The 19,219-nt window shown below is 40.6% G+C and overlaps 1 protein-coding gene across 2 annotated transcripts in view; it reads right to left on the bottom strand.

The window, feature by feature from the left end:
- Window positions 1-19,219, bottom strand: part of LOC102197968 (glutaminase kidney isoform, mitochondrial-like) — a 36,581-nt gene that overhangs the window by 5,086 nt on the left and 12,276 nt on the right. Inside the window, exons 6-15 of one of the 2 annotated variants that reach the window (XM_005736819.1) lie at window positions 18,539-18,702; window positions 17,106-17,164; window positions 12,545-12,577; window positions 11,454-11,512; window positions 10,819-10,885; window positions 9,885-9,935; window positions 9,358-9,534; window positions 8,185-8,316; window positions 7,622-7,714; window positions 2,285-6,249 (exon numbers count right to left, since the gene is read on the bottom strand). In XM_005736819.1, coding sequence (XP_005736876.1) covers window positions 6,103-6,249; window positions 7,622-7,714; window positions 8,185-8,316; window positions 9,358-9,534; window positions 9,885-9,935; window positions 10,819-10,885; window positions 11,454-11,512; window positions 12,545-12,577; window positions 17,106-17,164; window positions 18,539-18,702 — 982 coding nt within the window. In that variant the 3' untranslated portion in view covers window positions 2,285-6,102. Of the gene's footprint in view, window positions 1-2,284; window positions 6,250-7,621; window positions 7,715-8,184; window positions 8,317-9,357; window positions 9,535-9,884; window positions 9,936-10,818; window positions 10,886-11,453; window positions 11,513-12,544; window positions 12,578-17,105; window positions 17,165-18,538; window positions 18,703-19,219 lie in introns of those variants that run through there. The other variant, XM_005736818.1, reaches the window with a different exon arrangement.

The raw sequence follows: 19,219 nt of genomic DNA, 5'->3' as shown, positions 1-19,219 counted from the left end.
GCCTTGAGGCGACTTTCGTTGTGGTTTGGCGCTATATAAATAAAATTGAATTGAATTGAAAAACTCGTGACGCCAGTGACGGTAAACCAGGCACCTTAAAACCCGTGTGAACAAAAACACCTGCAGACGAGCCATAAATGCGTTTGCGTGTCAGAATGCAGTAAAACTGGAGTACTGATGGTTGACTGTTGGATGAGGTGCCTGTGCTGACATGCTGTTTGGTCGACAAAATATTTCCACTTGGGATTCAGAAGTCTTTTGGTTTGTTTAGATGCAGCTTTATGAACCTAAGCTGTGCTGCCACGTTCTCATTAGGGAGACGACGCTCCTGGCAGCTCTTCCAAATAATCCATGCTTGTTAGATCTTTTTTGGGCCAGCCTGAACCAGCTGTCTTGAATGTTTACTAATTATGAATAATTTTTCACGCTGTATTACAATGGATTTAAAAACGTTTGGTCTTACAATCCTTTCCAGATTGATTGTCAGCAACAGGTGCTTCTCTGATCACTTCCATCTTTCCTCTGAGGGAAAGAGAGAGATTATGTTAACACACCTGAACGCTCCACTCACACCTGATGAGCAGTTAATGAAGTGCATTAACTAGCAGCACCTGGCTGATAATTTCAGTGGAAGCAGTGAGGGTTCTCCCCCCCCCCATTGTTTCTGCATTTTGGTTCAGTTTTTCTTAAATAAATAAAGACACAGACAGGCGAGTATTTTATTGATCTTGTCATGTGTCGCTGTTCGTCTAAGGTTATATTTACATAACCTAAGAATTCACCACATTATTCTAGTTATGTCCTGATTCATAAACCTTAGAAAGAGGCACGACTTCATGAATCTTCAAGTTAAGGGTGTTTTCTGTTAAAGAACCGCTACGAGCTCAGATGGAGAGACGATTTAAAACAGATGCTTTATTTCATTTCATACAAGAAACAACAAGGCAGCAAAAATAATATCAACACCATTTTTACTGTCACGTCTGCACGTCCAGAACAAAGAGGCAGCTCATGGAGACTTCACAAACAGAAACATATAAAAGTCTGACAGCTGTGAGCTGGGAACTGTTTGGTTTCACATTTTCAGGTCAGGAAGCAGCTCATTTTATCTTCTGCTTGTCTTTGTATAAAAATCTAACCTCACAGTTCCGAGGTCACCAAACTTTGATGGTAGTGATCACTTTTAAATCTTTTATTAATTTACAAAGGGATAACACACATGTTCAAGACACAAATTAATAAAAGAGAGACAGTGAAAAGGATTCAAACAAGGATGAAAATTCATGGAAATTGACAAAAAAAAAATCATGCAGACAACAGAAAACAAACTCATACATGACATGAAGGTCTGTGCAAAGATGAGTCCTTTTGTTAAATTTGCACCATTAGAATTTAATCATCTTTGATTTTCTAACACTCGGGTTTGGATCGAGCCGTTCTTGATTTTATCTACTTTCATGGTGCAAACTGAACAAAGCTTTACACAGACTCATAATACAGATCTGATGATTTCCACTGACGCTGCATTCAAAAGCCCCGCTGTCACGATTCTGATTGGAATAATCAGGGTTTTTTTTTTTGAAGAATAACACCAGTGTTGGGTAAGTTACTTTAAAAAAGTAATTAATTACTTAATCAATATTGTATTTAAAATACTTATCTAATTACTGTGTCTGAAAAGTAACTTAATTACTCAATAAGTAATTTAACTAAATACAGTCTTCTTTTAAAGACGGAGACTACAGTACGCAGCGGTAGCATCTCTTCCACAATGTAGCCTGCAGTTATTTTTTTAAGCTCACCTTCAGACGCTTTCTGTGCTGCTGAAGTAAAATCAGGTTTTGCCTGCTTAGCAGGAGTTGCCGCGGTGTTATCCATGGATGATGAACAAGGATCACTCAGAAGTGTTAGTCTGTGCTCTCCTGTCAGGCGCTTCAGTAGATTACTCGTGCTATTAACAGCAGCCGATAGTTTTTGCATATTACTGTAATATTCTTGTCTGCTTGTTTCAGAAAAGTGAAGAGACGGGAATAGGTCCATTTCATAAAACAGCCACTCGCTTCAGCCGAGTCCGACATCTTCTGCTTTAGAATACGACTATGCAGAAAACTGGTGCGAAATGACGCGCAGCTGCACTACAGCGACGTTAAAGCAGCAGAGTTTATTTTTACCTTTAGAAGATAAATTATTGAAATTAAATAATGATATTCAGCGAGTTTAATTATTTTACAATGTAACGCAAGTACATTGTAAGTAACTGTAATTAAAATACCTAAAAATGAACAGTAATCAGTTACTCTACTTTTTCAGTGGAAAAGTAATTTAATTACCAAGTGTGTTTTTCAGGTGTAACGCGTTACCCAACACTGAATAACACAAACACAAGGTTTATGTGTTATTCTTCCAAAACAAAGAAGGACAGATGCGATTAGGATAATTAGTCCTGATTGGCTGGATCGGTTTAGTCTCCCCCCAATGCTGGTCCCTTTAGTTTTTATCTCTGGCTCTCAAATTCAGATTTTTGTGCCAATGAACGGAGCATCAAAGATGTAAAAGTCAATATTTTAAAGAAGAGGAGAGCGACTCATTTCGCTCACGGCCAAAAGAAGGAAATGCCGAGCTAAGACCGAGCGAATCAGGAAAATAAACTATTCCTGTCAAACCGACGAGCTGCGCAGCGTTTAATCAAGTCCTAAAACAATTAATTACGTTAGTCTTAAAAGTGTAGTTTTTAAGTCAACTGATTAATGAAACGTCCATAAAAACAAAAAAAGGAACTGCTGTTATGGTAAAGGCCTCGCTCACATGTGAGGGAAGTAAAACAAGCGATTGTGTTCTTCTTCACTCGTCTCTGTGGTTGGTTGCTCGTAAAAGTCACGCACTCTGGAAAAACTCTGCACATATGGTTGATTTAAATGGGAATAAAATGAGCTTTGTATGTTAAACTGGGTTCAAGCTACACAGTATTTTTATCTCCGTATGCTCAGCACCCAGGATCTGTGTAGCCTAAACCGGCATACACATCGCCTCCTCATTAGATCGGTTTTCCAGTGACTCAAGAGTTTGTACATTCAATAGTTTTACTAAAAAAATAAAAATAAAGTGCAGCTACATCATAATTTTCTCTAATTGTTTGGCAATTATATATTTTTTAAAAATCTCTTTATAATAATTTGCATTTTAAACGCAGTGTCAATTTTTCATAACTAACAATTCAGCTAAAATCAGCAAAATCAGTCGAACAGCGAACTTCACAACCAACAACACATGCGGGGGAGTTCATTTAAGCGTTCATACATTTGATCACTACACGAGAAAATAACTTTTTTATGTGATAATAATCCTCAGATATTAATAATCCAGCAACACTGATGATGACTGAGGCTTTTGAATACGTTTCACCTGTAACACCCACATGACCAGCAGAAGTTTAACGAAAAAGGAAAAAAACAAAAACATGCCATGACAGTAGTAACATGGTGGTAACGGCTCCAGCAGCATCGCTCTTAGCTCAAACCTACAAACACATGTACAGTTTCAACAGTGATTAATAAACACACACCTCCTCCTGCTTCACGGTGCAGAGAAATCTAAGGCATCCGCTGGCGTGACATTTATGTGCAAGTACTTATATTTACCGAGGAGGTTGTGAGATAAACCTGGAACGTCTGAAGTAAAAATTCAAACACACTCTTTGGTCTGCAGCTGAAGATCACTCGTGTGCAGATGCACAGCTGAAAGCTACACATGCCTGCTGCTACGAACATCCCGAAATAAGAAATGTTGCCTAAACTGATGAGACTAAGACTGAAAACTTCCCAAACAACACTGAACGTTGTTCCTCGAGCTGGAATATCAACTCACCGGTTAACACCTCTTTTCTACAGATTTATGAATTTTTTTTATTTTAAACAAAGTTTTCAGTGATATATAAAGAGAAGAGCAGCTCCTCAGCAGACTAAAGCTTCTAAAACTGAAAGGGCCAGACTCACTAACCATCCTGCAGTCAGGATTTACTGAAGAGACCCACCAAAACCTGATCTGGTTTTAATTAACATGATTTCTTCAAGTTTGTGGCAGGTGGCTTACTGCTGTTTAAGCCACACAAACACAAAAATCAAGTTTCATCCTGCTCCTGACAGGTTGCTGGGGGCATTAATGTACTTGGACAGCCAGGCGGAGAGGTTATCAGAAAGGTGGATGTTAGTTCAGAACCAAAACTTCAGCAGGAACCTTTCGAGCTGAGCTCAGCGTATTTCTGGTCAACAGTAATTGTACTAATACTAGTAATTCTGGTACTTTGATGTAATAGAGTAAAACACAAAACGGAAAGTCAGATGGAGGGAATAGTTGCTCGCTACATGATTCATGTAAAAGCCATGGATGTGTTACGGGCACAGGTGAGCTGATGGGGCTGCAGTGTTTCAGGATTTTAGCCACATTTCTGCACAAGTGCCGGCCCCTCATGAAACTGTAGCGCACAGAAACTTATTTTGTGTCTATTAATGAGAATCGGGCAGGAGTGTAGTGAGTTAGAGTCTTATAGCCTGATCTGCAGGTGGAGTTCTGCAGAAACTGCTGTGCACAGACGGCTTTTAGTCGGACTGTTTCCTTTGACTTTCATAAATTCCTGCAGTCTCACACAGTAAAAGCATCATGGCACAACAGCGGTGACTCAATGCAAACATAAATAATGGCATGTGACGGCACATCCAACATGTGATCCGTTCTCCTTCAGCTTTCTCTCACTGACCTGCTGCTTATGGAAACAACTCCACGTGTGAAGCTAGCCATGCTGTATTTTTTTGGTTAACAGCTCACTCGCACACCCAGCAGGCTCGTGTTTGACTCGATAATCGCTTTGGTCATTACTGAAATGAACTGTGGCTGAGAAAAAGGGTTTTATTTGATGACTTTATCCTGTAACTGGACTAGAGCAGATAAAAGCCTCAGATTAAGTTCATCCACGGTTGGTACGTCTGATTTTTTTCTGGAAGTGTCAGCTCCATCTGCTCGCAGAACTTCCGACGCAATTTCAGGTGAGGGACATGAATCGTCACCTTTGTAGTAAATAAATGCTGCATTCACATTTAGCAGATTTATTTCTACATGGAGGCATCGTGTTTGCATACTTTTGTGAGCTGTGCAAGGGAGTTAATGGTTGTATGAAGCCACGAGAGACTTTAACTGAACCTACACGACTGACTTTACTCGCCTTTCCTTCCTCAGAATTCAGAAGCATGTCAGGAAGCTGCAGGCAAACAAGTCAAACCTAAGAAACAGCCCAATGCTTTTGTCACCTGACTGCGAGAAAACGGCCCTCTGTTAGTATCAACCGCATCATCAAACACAAACAAACTCAACTCGAGCTGAAAGTCCTCACGACTTCTGTCTGTTTCATAGTCGAGTTAATGTCAAAGAAACGGAAGCAGGCACAAATCAAGTATTATTTTAACAGAAAACACAAAGATCTGCAAAATAACGCAACACTTGTGAATGACATTCGTTAATGTTCTTCATCTATATTTTAAATCGAGGAGCCAAATGTCACAAAAGTGGGAAGAAAATAAAAAAAAAATAACCAGGAAAATAAAACTTATCAATCACGGCCAAAATATTCTTTTAATCACTCGTAACACACCCCTAAATTTAAAGTCAGTGTTTACTCTCAAGCAGCTGTTGTTTTGGGTCGTAGAGTGAACGCAGCATTAGCCGACATTGTTAAAAAGAAAACTCTGACGTGATGAAGAAGAAAATAAAGATAAAAGTGTGTTGAGATAAAACGAGAGCGAAGTGTGTACGTTACACATCAGATCCTTGTCACGTCGCTAAGGCAACGAAGCAAATGGAGGTCATTTGGAGTTCATAATAATAATAATAATAATAATAATAATAATAATAATAATAATAATAAGCTGATCCCATTTTTCCAGCACAGACAAAATCAAAAACAAGTTTCCCAGTAACCGCTTCACCAGCAATAAATAATCCTCTACATAATTTATACATAAATATGAGGGTGAGGAGACGATGCCGTCGCGTTGTTGGGAGATCAGGCGAGGTGGGGGCGTCTGTTTTTGTTTGTTTGTTTGTTTTAAAGTTTCACTCGATGACTTTGTCCATCCTATAGACTACAGTGGTGGAGCTGTCCTCGTTCGACTCAGTGGGGGACACCTTTTTCCAAAGAGGGGCTTTCAGAGCCAGCTCCTGCTGGAGGCTCTCGTAATCCATAGGTCCGAAGGTCTGCTGCTGTTATTGACACGGATAATAAATTAGTCTCAAACCTCCGTTTCTGCCTGCGTTTATGTGCTGGGTGGATCGCTGCAACACTTGGAAGTAAAATGGAGCCAAAACAGTGCCATCAGTTTTCACAGTGTTTCCCACACATTCTAGTGTTAATGGAGCACTATATACCGACAATACTGCATAATGTAATAACACAACACACTTGCTTGCTCATATTGACAACTTATATCCCTACCAGGGGTCAGACATCTTTGTTTATAGAGCTATAAAACTAAAATTGTTTACATTTTTGTTGTTATTACCAACAAAATGTAACAATAAGTTAGCATATTTACACTGACTCTGACACAGAGTAGCTATAAAGCTCTGAGCCTGCATTAGCAGAAGGAATCAAAGTAAAAGAGCTGGCATAATAAATAAAGTAAATTTGACATATAGCATTATAGAAACTTTAAAAGTAGTATTTTTATACAATAGATTAGATTCTATCTAATCAATAGATTGTGATTAAAGTCCAGCAGCAGATTATGCAGTAAGTCAGTAACTCAGCAAACAAATCTGTCCACAAAATCCTCTTTTTCCACTTTTACATTTGTAGCTCAGGTGACTCAGGACTACACACTTAGGACACTAAGTGACCATCCACCTGAGCAAAACAGTTTTCTTTCAGATTTTTAGAGTTGACGAAATCCTGCCGTTATTACACCTGGTTCACATCATCCGACATGCTCGCTGCTTGTTTCTTTTTTTAAGCATTTTATTCTTCAGTTTTTTAGTCGTACTAATGAAGCGAGCTAGAGCTTTTAAAAAAAACACGGTGATAATCAGAAAAGGAGAACACTTATTTTTGATCATTTCAACCCATTTGTGTTTACTTGCTGAAACAGAAAGTAGAGATGGCGAAAGCCCGGATGCACCCTGGACCCCAGTTTTTATAAAGTCACATGATGGAAAAAGCCGCAGCTACGTCAGCAGAGTAACGGAAAAAAGCTTCACCAGTGCTCGCCATTGTGGAAGTGCACGCTACGGTCTGAAGAAATACTTTAGTTTCCTCAGAAAAAGGTTCTGAGCACTCTGAATGTAAAATGTGAGGGAAACACTGCATCATCTACCAGGCATGTTCTGAACGATCAGACTGAGTTTGGCTCCAGGTGTCTTTTAACTGAAGATTTGGCTCCTTGTATGTTAAATATTTGCAGTAAACGAATATACTCCACTCACTTTATGCAGCTCTTCCACCCGAAGGAGGAACAGGGACAGTTTAGGGGCTACTGTGCGTGCAGTTATGGAGGTCAGTGCAAACAGCTGAGACTACAGGAAGCTGATGGAGAGGTGTGGTGTCACATGAGCCTGACGAGGCGGCGTTTGTCCTTACCCGCTGGTCGCCTCCTTCTCTGCGAGGGTCGTGCTTCTTGGCGAAGTGCCTCAGATTGTCGTAGTTGTGGAAGTTGAAAAGCTCCACCAGGTCCTGAAATACAAAGACAGAAAGACTAAAACTAACAAAGCAGCTGAGAAAAGCTAAAATGGTGTCTTGCCACCCAGTGAGAGGTGGGAAACTCCAGCCCTGCCACAACCCTGGACTAGGTAAACAAAAGAAATGATGGATGAATGAAAAGAACGTAAACAAAATTCAATTAAAATTAAAAGTGAAGTCTTACATCTTGTGTGTGTTAATGTGACGCTGAGCGGTTCAGACTCGTCTAATGTTTTGGGTCTGATCTAAAATGACTGCTGCTCAGACTTCAATGCAAAGTAGCCGGGGTGCTCGTTCGGATATGAACCACACTAATGGGAAAGAGCATGCCTGCAATGAAAGGCCACTTTCAGCTCCTAAAAAGCAATTCTGATCCTTCTGCTGCTGTAAAATATTTAAGTTAATAAACAAGGAGGTGCAATATTGTCTCGAGGCGGAGTGTTTATTCTCCGGGCATCACGTACCGTGCAGAACTGGATCCCTCTGACCGAGTTGCCCAGCTTGTCGAGCGGAGGCGACCAGCACACGATGCCCATCACGTTGGGCACAACCAGCAGGATCCCTCCTGATACTCCAGACTTGGCAGGCAGGCCGACCTGCAGCAGGGAAACAAAGCAGTTACAGAAAGGCTGGCTGTGTGTGCAGAAGCAGCACGACGGTGACAAAGTACATCAACACAGCGATGGTAAATCTCACGATACACTGAATATTCTCAGAAATCCCTAAGAGTTATTTAGATTTTTTGTGTCAGATCCAAAGCAACAGCGCCTTCGTTTTTCTGTTCAGTTTCAGAGTCCAGAAATCCATCTCCCACCGACTCAGGATGAAAGTCGTTGTGCCTCGTTTATTGATCATTTCCTCTGAGATACTCTAGCTGTGGTTTAATGTGAGAATTCATATGGTTAAAACTACCTAACACAGATAATCTAACATTATCACGACTTTAAAATCTGATATCCAATCACATGGGCCCTTCGGTTGAGGGTTGTTAATACAGTAAACACTGTATTTTGCTTTTTAAAAGTAACAAAAGACATCTCATTATGTTTAACAGTTTTAACTGGGATGGATTTTGAATGCCATGCTTATGCAGAGCTGGATTATCACCAGAGGAAGCTCCACGTTACATTTTGAATTGTTGGTTGTGCCAGAAATGTTTACAGACAAAACTGTCCGAAAACAACAACACATGCTTCAAAAAAGAACGTTAGCTCTTGAATATGTCTCCAGAACACTTATGTCCATTTTTAAGGACAAACACTCAAACTTTTTTCCCTGTTTGCTCTCAGTTTAGATGATCAGTGCACCTGATGAAGCCTCGTCTCCTTCCTATTCCTTTTCATTTTTTTTTTTACATTTTAAGACATGTGACATCATCTCTTATTTTGTTTAATATCTGCAGTGCTTTATTTAAGGTTTTCATTCACTGTTATATTTTTTAAATCATCCTGTATGGCACCTGTAGTGCTGCTGTCTGCCTGTTGAAGGACTCTGTGAACTGTTTTTAGACACTGCTGTTTAATAAATTGCATATTCCTGCAGTTTTAACAATCATCGTTCAAGTCTAATTAAAAATCCTGAAAATACAAACAGTTAATAAATCAAAACAGCAGTAACCTGTGTTGTGTTTCACTCACATGGAAAGCAAACTGCCCTGAGAAGTCGTACATGCCACAGGAGTGCATCAGACTCAGCGTGTTCCTCACCGCCTCTGGGCTCAGCACGCGCTCGCCCGTGATTGGGCAGATACCCCCGTTGGCCAGGGTGGCCGCCATGACACTGGCACTCTCACATGTCACCTCAATGGAGCAGAGCTGGAGAGGCAGAGACAATAACTCTGTTACTGCAGCTTGATTTACAAAGCGAGGTGACAGAAAAGTGAAAGTAAAGGGTGGAAATGATGGAAATAAATCCATCTGATTGGTTTGGGAGATACTGGAACAGCATATAGAGGTAAAACCATCTGTTCGTGGTCAGGAAGCTATGTATGTATCACACAGAAAGAAGCTGAAAGAAGCGGTGGAAACAACTGGTCAGAAAGCTTTACTCTTGAGGATAAAAATCAATAGCAGGAAACAGCTCAGCAATGAAGCAGGAAAACAACCTAATGATATCCTCTCATTAAAAATGTATAAATACTGGAAGAAGCTAAAGTTACACTCACTTGAAAGTACAAGTCCAGTACAGAGGTCATGTCTGTCCCCTCTGGGAAACACTGCAGAGAGGAGAAAAAAACATTTAATAACCACGCTCTCATGCTGAAGAGACTTGAAAGCATCAGGTACAAGAGCCAAAGGGCTGAAACCCTTTAAATATGTGTTTCACAGTCTCCACTTTCTCTAATATGCATCCATCATCTCTCCATTATCTTTGATCCAGTTCTTCTGGTTTATGTTTGTTGAGCTGAGCAGTCACAGCTTACGAGTGCCGTCAGCCCCATTAAAGACTCGTTTTACACCAGACCACCTGATCAAAGGTTTACTGTTTCAAAGAATAACTGTTGTTTTCTCCACAGGAAAAAAACCCCCAAAACTCTTTTCATCTTGTTCTTTCCTCAGAAACACATGGACTTGGACACACGGTGACTGACTGACGTCTTTCTTGCTGTCTTGCATCTGTAGATGAGTTTATTTCTGGGAAAGTCCAGCTGAACTTGCAGCACTCGCGCTAATCAAACGAGGAGCTCGGCCAGAACATGGCTCACCTTGTTTGATTGTATTTATGTGTTTATGTTACTGATCTGTGATCCCGGCAAAAACCAGGCTGCTGTGTCCTAGATAAGAACAACACTACCAGGTTTTTTCTGTTCTAAACTGACGCTGCAGTTTTTCATTCATAAGTTTAAAAAAAGTCTCAGGGGTCTTAGCTGACTCCTACCGAAAGGCAAATCAGGAGGGTTACAATCAGCTGAATCAAAAATATGCAGATTTTTCTCATTTATGCATGAACGTATTTAAGGGGCGAGAAGCATTACATGCTGAGCTGCTGGCTGTAAACTTTCAAGCTTCAGTGGCAAAATAAGCAGAAACGTGAGGCCCGATTCGTTTAAACTCTAAATTCTCTCCAGGTTTTCAGAGAGGAGAATCACAAAGACAAACCTTTTTTTCTTTCAGGTAGTAGCCGATGGCGAAGTTCCTGTCTCCTGACTCACGCTCAGACTGGAATCTGTCACACAAAGAAGAACACTCCCATTACAGATGAAGGTAGCGTGTGTGTGTTATTTCAGTGCTGTGCTGGTATTCACAGACCTCGGCCTTCATGTGTACAACATAACCACAGCTCACGCAATCATGTGATGACACTGCAACACGAGCCGTCATAAATCATGCAAACCTTTAAAACCTCATCAGCACCTGTGGAAGTCCTCAGCACACAACAGATGTGGGTCACTGAGGACCAAAATGATGTTTCTTTAAACAGTGTTCAGCCTTTTTGTATAAAGAAAAGGTTTTTTTTACATTATTAATTATTATTATTGTTGTTCTGAGCAGGTATTATAAGACAGTCCTGCTTATATCTGACTTCTCGTGAACATAAGCCATTTAAAACATGGCCTGTGTGCTTGTTAATTTGATCCCAGTTAATTAAGGTGTTTTTCACAGTTTACGCTTCCTGTAATGAGCCTGTGAAGGTTATTACGGTGGTGGTTAGGTCAGCTCGGTTCGGGGGTTTGCAGGGCAAGGCTAAGTAAACTTGGGTGATTTTAAAGAGGCGATGTGGAGGGAGGACTTACGTGGCGTTGCTGAAACCCACATACTCGTTTCCCGCCATCTTTTTCAGAAAGTTCATGACCTGGAAGGAAAGCAGGAGGTGAGTCGAGATGAAAAAATGATCCAGAGGTTCATGTATGGAGGTCAAACACTACAAATGATAAGAGCTGCCAGCTAAACAGCACATATAAAACATCAAGAGTCCCTCTAAACTTATTCAACACACACAGAGGTGCAGATAATTAAACCTCAAGAGAAAATTCAATGTTTGACACCTGTTTGATTTCACGAGTACTGACTCTTCCCTACACGAGAGCATCGACTGCACCAATAAAAACATTTACGAGGAGGAGGGGTGCTGAGGGTGCTCACCAGCCTCTCAAATAATGGCTACAAGAAAAACCAACACAGTGGCAGCGAATGCTCAGGTTGACTCTTCAAAATGAGGAGTCTGAAACAAATGAGCAATGTCACTTTTATATACATCCACTGGTCATTTTATTAGGTACACCTTCAGCTCTGCCATTATTTATCATGTCATAGATTCAACAAGAGATTTTTGTCCATGTTGACTTGATGGCATCACACAGTTACTGCAGATTTATCAGCTGTACATACATGATGTGAATCTCCCATTCTACCACATCCCACAGCTGACCCTACTGTCTGAATGCCACAGCAGAAATCGAGTCTTATCTCGTCAGACCTGGCAACATTTTTCCAATCTGGTATATCCAGTTTTGGTGAGTCTATGTGAACTGTACCCTCAGTTTCCTGTTCTTAGCTGACAGAAGTTATACCCGGTGTGGTCTTCCACTGCAGTAGCTGAGCTGGTTAAGCTGGTTCAAGGCTCGGAGATGCTCTTCTGCATACTTTGGTTGTAACTGTAAGTGTTATTTGAGCTACTGTTCTATATTGATGCATCAGCTCGAAGCAGACCGGCTGATTAGAGAGTTGTGCTATGAAAAGGTGTACCTAATAAAGTGTCCAAGAAGATTTATTTCACATTTTAACGTCAGGCTATGATGCTGTTAGATGAACGAATCACACCTTGACAAAGAAAATATAAATGAACTTTAAATACTTGTGGGTCAGAGCTCTGACCAATACTCACATAGTCAAATTTCTCTGCGTTGCTTACACTTTGCTGCGGAGAAAACAAAATAAAGAGTCGTTAGCACGGTTCATTTATAGAGAGAAATCTCAGAGGATAAAGTACGGCATCACAAAAGATTTTATAAAATGATAAATGATAATTCTGACCAACTAGATTTACATAATTAGCAGGCATGAACAGATCTGATTACAAATAAAGTGTAAAAATCACACGAGCTTTGCCAAGAGTTCAACAAACTATTAATGCGATCAGTTTGCGGATAGATTACAAAGAGGGAAGTTTGAAGGGAGACTTAGCAGACGTGTTCATGACATCTCACTGATTCCAATCCAAACAGTCAAACCTGTTTTTAATATGTATGACAGCCCTGACTGTGTGCATGTTTCTACAGTAAGTCTGCAAGATGTGGGTGCATGCAGGCAGGTGTGTATTATAAGTTAACACTGTGCAGGTGTGTGAGTGTGTGTGTGCATATTTGAGGTGAAGAGGGAGGGAGGGTTGGCCTTCGTCACAGCTTGTAGCTCGCTGATGTCCCGCAGAGAAAACACAGCAAAGGAAAAACAAAACAAAAAAAACATGGCCACACATGCACATTTAAAGTGCTGTAGCACCAGTTTTAACTTTACTTGTAGAGTTTTAAAACTGTGGCGCTGATGGAGATGTTAAAGAGTCACTACATGAAGTTTCTACAGAGCTGATTGGAGGAGAATAAAAAAAATAGAGAGAAGGGAGAGGAAGAGGATCAGGGGAAGTGGGAGAGAATGAGGAGATAGATATGGAAAAGGAAGAAAAAATTACCAACGTCATTTGACCTGCTGCTGCAGTCATTATTTCCCACAGTTCCTAAGTCTGCAAAATATGCAACATACAAAAACAGCAACAACATGTAGCCTTCAAGCAGCATGTAACAACAGTTTGGGGGCATACTGCCACGGCAAGCTCCTCACGGCGGGTTTCCCCACCGAAGGTTAAAGGCTAACTGTGCAACCTCACCAACGGCTTTACAGTTAAAATAAAAATAAAAAGCAACACATTTAAAAAAAAAGAGACACTGATGAGCCGATGTGGACACAGACACATGTTCTGAGTTTGAGTTTAAGGCCTGAGGACTTCAAACTGCAACATTAATTAGTAAGAAAGCTGTGAGTGAACTGATGGCTGTGAGCATCTAAGGAAGTCCTCTTTGTATCACATGGTGGTTCAAAAATACAGAACCTGATCAGCTCAGACCTTAGTGAGGTTAATGTTAACTCGAGCGTGCCTGCAGAGCCAGAGTCCAGACATGTTCAGTAAAAGTTTTATGATTCAAGAAGCAGCGAGTTCAACCAAGCCGGTGTTGAAGCGTTAAAATCTGCAGTTCCACTAACGTCCACTTGAGGCCGACTCAAGCAGCGAGCCAGTCCCTGCAGCGTTAAATCAACTTTACAGCAGAAATAATGTTCGGAGCCTGATATAAGCAAGTCGTCTCCCAGGCTTCACCTCAGCCTGTGTTTGTGCTCTTGGAGTCTCTTTAATTCAAATAAAAATGGCGGCTGAGCAGTTAATTGTACTAACAGACCATCCAGGAAGGATGGTGCAGTTTAGATGAGTGAAATTAGAGGATTTTATTTGAATGTTATTCAGCAGTTAGCAGCTATCTGTGCACTGCACCCATACAGTTTATGCTCCTGTTCAAGTCTGGTAACTTCTGACTCCAAATGTTTAAGTTCATCTTTTTTTAAAACAGTTTTTATGCATAATATTCAGCACTTTACTTTTTTTTTTTTTTTTTAATTTGTGGCTTAAACCCAATGTAAGCTGGAACCCACAGCTGCCCTTAATTAACAGTATTATAATTATCTAAATGATTCTTTATGTTTCTGTAATTGTTAATCCACCTGTATGTGAAAGCTCTTTAATCTAAACTGTATTTTAGTGATAAAATATAATTACTATCGTTATCCATAAATTTTTGAACTTATTCTTTTAAAATAAAGAAGAAGAAAAAAAGAGAAAATAGTAAAGAAGATTTTTTTTTATTAAGATGCCAAATTATTGTTATTTACTTGTGTTCCTGATTACTTTCTGACTTCTCAAAGAAATCCCGTGTGAGAGCTTTGCATGACTGGGTTGATGGTGTTAGTAAAGCTGTAATGTCACATGACAGTAAGGATAAACTGTAGTGAGAATTAAATTTTTAGTCCTGATTTTGGTGCAAATTCAAACTTTTGAAGCAGTTTAATGGGTCTGATGGGTGTCTCTGTCCGTGCTTTACAGTTTAAACATAACAGAGGTGTCAAAATACAATGTGTGGAGGCTTTTATTGCTAAACTTTAATTGAGAATCAGTGCAGCCTATTTTTCCCTGGTTTAAGAGTGTTTTGGCTAACCTAAACATGTCCAGACTCCAGCTCAGTAGGAAGCATTTAGTGACTCTGACACATGAATGATAAACTGCCTGCAAAACAAACAGTTTGTTTTGGTCCTGAGAAAAACGATCCAGCTCTTAATGCTAAAAGCTGCGGGTTGCTTTTATCACAGGGTTTCCTGCTCTACCTCCTCCTGCAGCTAAAAACAAAGCTGATAAGAGCAGAGAGTGAAACACAACAATAACACCAGGGTCATTGAACTGAAACACAGAGCAGTCGATTCTCTGCAGATTTATTTTATATCATTCAAACATTTAAAATGACATGCAGGCGTTCGTCCATCTGATGACTGATTTTTGTGACTGTTACTCTCGCATCTGCTCTCTCGAATGTTTCAGTTTTCATTTTAGCTTCTTTTCGTTCATTTTTACTGCGATGCTCTTATTTTGTTATAAACCAAGCTCTTCCCTTTTTCTACTTTTTCTTTAAAAGCACAAAGTCATGCAATTAAATTTAAATAAAGCCGAGTTGGAACAAATGTTTGGTCATCCATCTACAGAAAGTAAAGGTCAGATTATTAATGGTTTAGAGGGATTAACATTTCCTGCAGTTGCCTTTGCCTCTGGGTTGCAGTGCAATTAATCAAAATCTAATTAAAAATCACGATTTTACAATACAGTGCAAAGTTTATTGTTTCAAAAGTTCAAAAAGTCTGTGGTTTTTCCATCGGTTCTTCTTTGCTTTCTGCTCGTCTACCATGCAGGTCTCCCAAACACTCACCTAAACTCCCTAATGTGATGACCGTGTGTCACTTCACCTTCTCCGCCTCTTTTGTCTCTGCGTTTATTTGTTTTCATTTGACTTAAATTTAAAATTCATACCCCTGTAAAAAGACATTTTTTAAATTTCAGTAAATAAACGTGATTACTATTTTTGTCGTAAACGTGGAGTCCTGCCTTATTTCAGTTCGGGACCAAAGGACCGGAGAGAAGACAGCGTTTAGTCTAAAAGCATTTTTGTAAATGAGCCTGCTGCTGTCTCTGTTTAAACTAATTTTGTCCTCTGCTTTGATTTAAATTAGGAGTGTTAAGAGTCTGCACTCCCCTTTGCTCAGCTGCTGTTTTTCAATCGCGACGCAAAAGCTGCGTGATAAACGTCCCTCTAATGTGAAGCTAACAGATCACGAGGCAAAGTGTAGTCACTTTAAAAACGGTTCATCTGCAGGGTGAAAATGAACAAGAAGCACAAATAGAAAAAAAAGATCGAATGAACAATGTTACAATAACATGTGGTCACTGAAAACACACAGACCTGAGCTACCTTTAAGTACAAAAAGATCCAAATCACTCTGAAGAGCTTCCTTCTCTGGACTGCTTCCACTCAAGTCCAACAAAAACTAAAAGTAACACCTTGAAGCTTTGGCAATATATCAATGCAGCTGGGATGAATCACTTCATTAGTCATACAGGATAAAGTCTAAGTGCTGGGGACAGAAAAAAATAGGTCACCTCCAGAAAAAGCTGCAGCAATCGATCGTTAAAGTGAGTCATGACACAATAAAGGGGGGTCAAACATCTACTTGAAAGGCTTTTAAGTGTTTTTAAATGTAACTCTGCCAGAGGAAAAGCCTATGACAAAGCTGGCATTTAAGCCAGGTTTAATATCTCCTTTGTTTGGGGGGTCAGACTGTGAGCTGCAGCTGGTTTGATCTCTCACCAGAAAACTTACTGAATCTACGTTAAGGCTGAGATAAAATCTGAAGGTGTGCATTTTAACCTGTGCTTGCTCTCCGTGCAGGTTATTTTTAGTCTGTGTGGTTGAAGCGTGTGAGCTGGAGCAGCTAAGTGTCCTTCAGGAGGGATTAACGAGACTTTTAATCACCACAACAGGACACACGCCTAAGGGCAGTAACTTACAAATACCTCGAACTGAGTCAGTCGTAAACACGAGAACACAGTGGAAAGAAAATCATGAGTTTCACAAGAATCAGTTAAATAAGTCAGGAAATGGCAGGTAAATCATTAAAAGCAGGTTAATTAACCCCCAGGCCCACAGCCTTGCATTACCCCTCATTTTACGTCACTGATAAAGCAGCTCAGTGACGCCCACATTACAAGGAACTTTCTGAGGTTTGAGAGGAAGTGACACACAGACTGGACGTAAACGAACACAAACACACAGAGGAGGAGGACGAAGTGTGACTGCTTTTACCTTTATGAGTGAAGTACAAACAATAGCGCCAGCATTCACCATCGGGTTGTGCGGCTTATCTGCAAAACAACGAGAGCTCCGTTAGCGTGCTACGAAGGATCAAAGTGCAAACATTCGGCCTGAGAGCTGTGCATATACACAGATCAGAACACGAGGGTCAAGTGCATACACAGTAAACACTGACTCAAGATAATACAGAGAAACACAGCGGAGGCTGTAGCAGCTGAAACAGTCACAATATCTGATTTGAAGTATAAAACCGAACAAGTCTCTATGTAGCTTGCAAAAAAACAGATGTATGTAGTCTAAGGAGCTGAGAAAGAAATGAACTATACTTCTGTAGGTTTTGTGTATATATGTATATATATATGTAATGCTACTGTTAAGTGTTTATAAGCAAGTTTTTGTTGTTCATACAGTGGACTAACAAAGATTAAGAAAAAAACACTCCAGGCCTGCTAAAAACCACCCACAGGGCAGATTTTTGCTGTAATGTGTAAAGAAAAGTGCGGCCTACTGTATCTAAAGTGTAACTTTCAACCTGACTGTTTGATGGCAACTGGCCGCTTGTTGATGTTTGTGTAGCTGTAAATGCAGGAATGTGCTGGCGGGCTGACAAAGTGTGTTGCAACTTGCTGCTGTATCTGTGGCATGCTGCTGATGATCTAACTCTAACCGTCAGGACTCTGTGTACATCACACAGCCCAGTGAGAACCATCTGTATGTATGGACAAGTTTAAAACTTATTGTTGTTACTACTGTACAGGAGTGCAGTGTTTACAGTGTTGTGTGAGTGTGTGGAGGCGTGGGCGTGGACAGGGACATAGTGAAAAATAAATCCAGCACTTTCCTCCCTCAGATCTCTGAAAGAGCTTGAACGCTTACATCACCTGAATTTCCTTGTGGTCATGTGATCTGCTTACACAACATTATCCCCTTGCAGGGCTGCCCTGGCAGAAGGCGGGAGAACACAGGAAGTGACCATGACATGTCTGCAGTGTGAGCCTCAGCCTGGGGATTCTGGCATTTCCTCTCAAAATGCCCATTTTTGAACAACCCAACCACGTGTTCTCCCACAATGCATCTGACTACTCACAGCTCTCACACTCGTTCTAACCAATGCTACAGCTAGCTGAGCAGCGATGGCAGGCCGTGATAGCCTCCCCCATCAAGCATCGCAGTGAGATGCAAGCGCACGTCCTATGTTGACCCCCTGTGCATGTTTTTAACCCTACAAAAAGGTAGAGTGCCAAGACATGTGGCCAGGCAAGGGGGCTGCTTCGCTGGATTTCTGACTCATTGTGATTTAAGAACATCTGACCCTCGCATCATATCTACCACTTAAGTCTTCCACCAACTTCCTGTACCCTGCACTAGCTCTTCATCGCTTTACTTGGAGGACAAGGTTTAATAAAAAGTCCAAGACGACTCACCATCTTCATTCAGGAAGAGCTTGTTGAAGCGGAGGCCGCTGGGCTCCTTCCCGATGAAACTGTGCACGTACTCCGTGCTGTGGTCGTGCACGGCGACGGCATACTTCAGAGGCTTCACACAAGACTGCATGCAGAAGGGGACCTTAGTGTCTCCCACCGTATGTCTGCAACAAAAACATAAAGATAGGACGTTATCAGAGCAGGCCGCAGGTTCAGTGATTAGAGACAAGAAGAAGCCAGAACAGACACATGAAAACAGTGAGTGTTTCACAATTTGTAGGAAAGGCACGATAAACTAAAGTAACACTGTGTAAAAACAAAACCGTTATCTTTACAACTGTCAAGGTTTGTTAAACAAACTTTTACGAAAGTTTACAACCACTAATCAGAGAACAGGGTGATCAGAACGCCTCCTGACATAGTTACTGAGAAATGGTTATTTCTTTACACGTGTTTTGTCTTTTCTGGGAAATACAAGTGGGATCAAATCAACAGTTTTAACCAGCTTGAACCAGGACCGCCATACAATAATTAAAAAACAAACAAACTGGTTAATCTAATGTTTCTCTGAAATATAAACACTGACCTTCACAAAGATTACTGCACTAAAACAGGTACTATAACGTATAATGTAATATAACACCTTAATTTTTTTTCTGCGGTTGCCTGGTGACTGTAATG

Source organism: Pundamilia nyererei, unplaced genomic scaffold (genome assembly GCF_000239375.1).
Source record: "Pundamilia nyererei isolate P.nyererei 1_Seehausen unplaced genomic scaffold, PunNye1.0 scaffold00071, whole genome shotgun sequence".
NCBI lineage: Eukaryota > Metazoa > Chordata > Actinopteri > Cichliformes > Cichlidae > Pundamilia > Pundamilia nyererei.
Note: the sequence above shows the minus strand (reverse complement) of the source record. Positions and strands in the feature narration are given on the sequence as shown.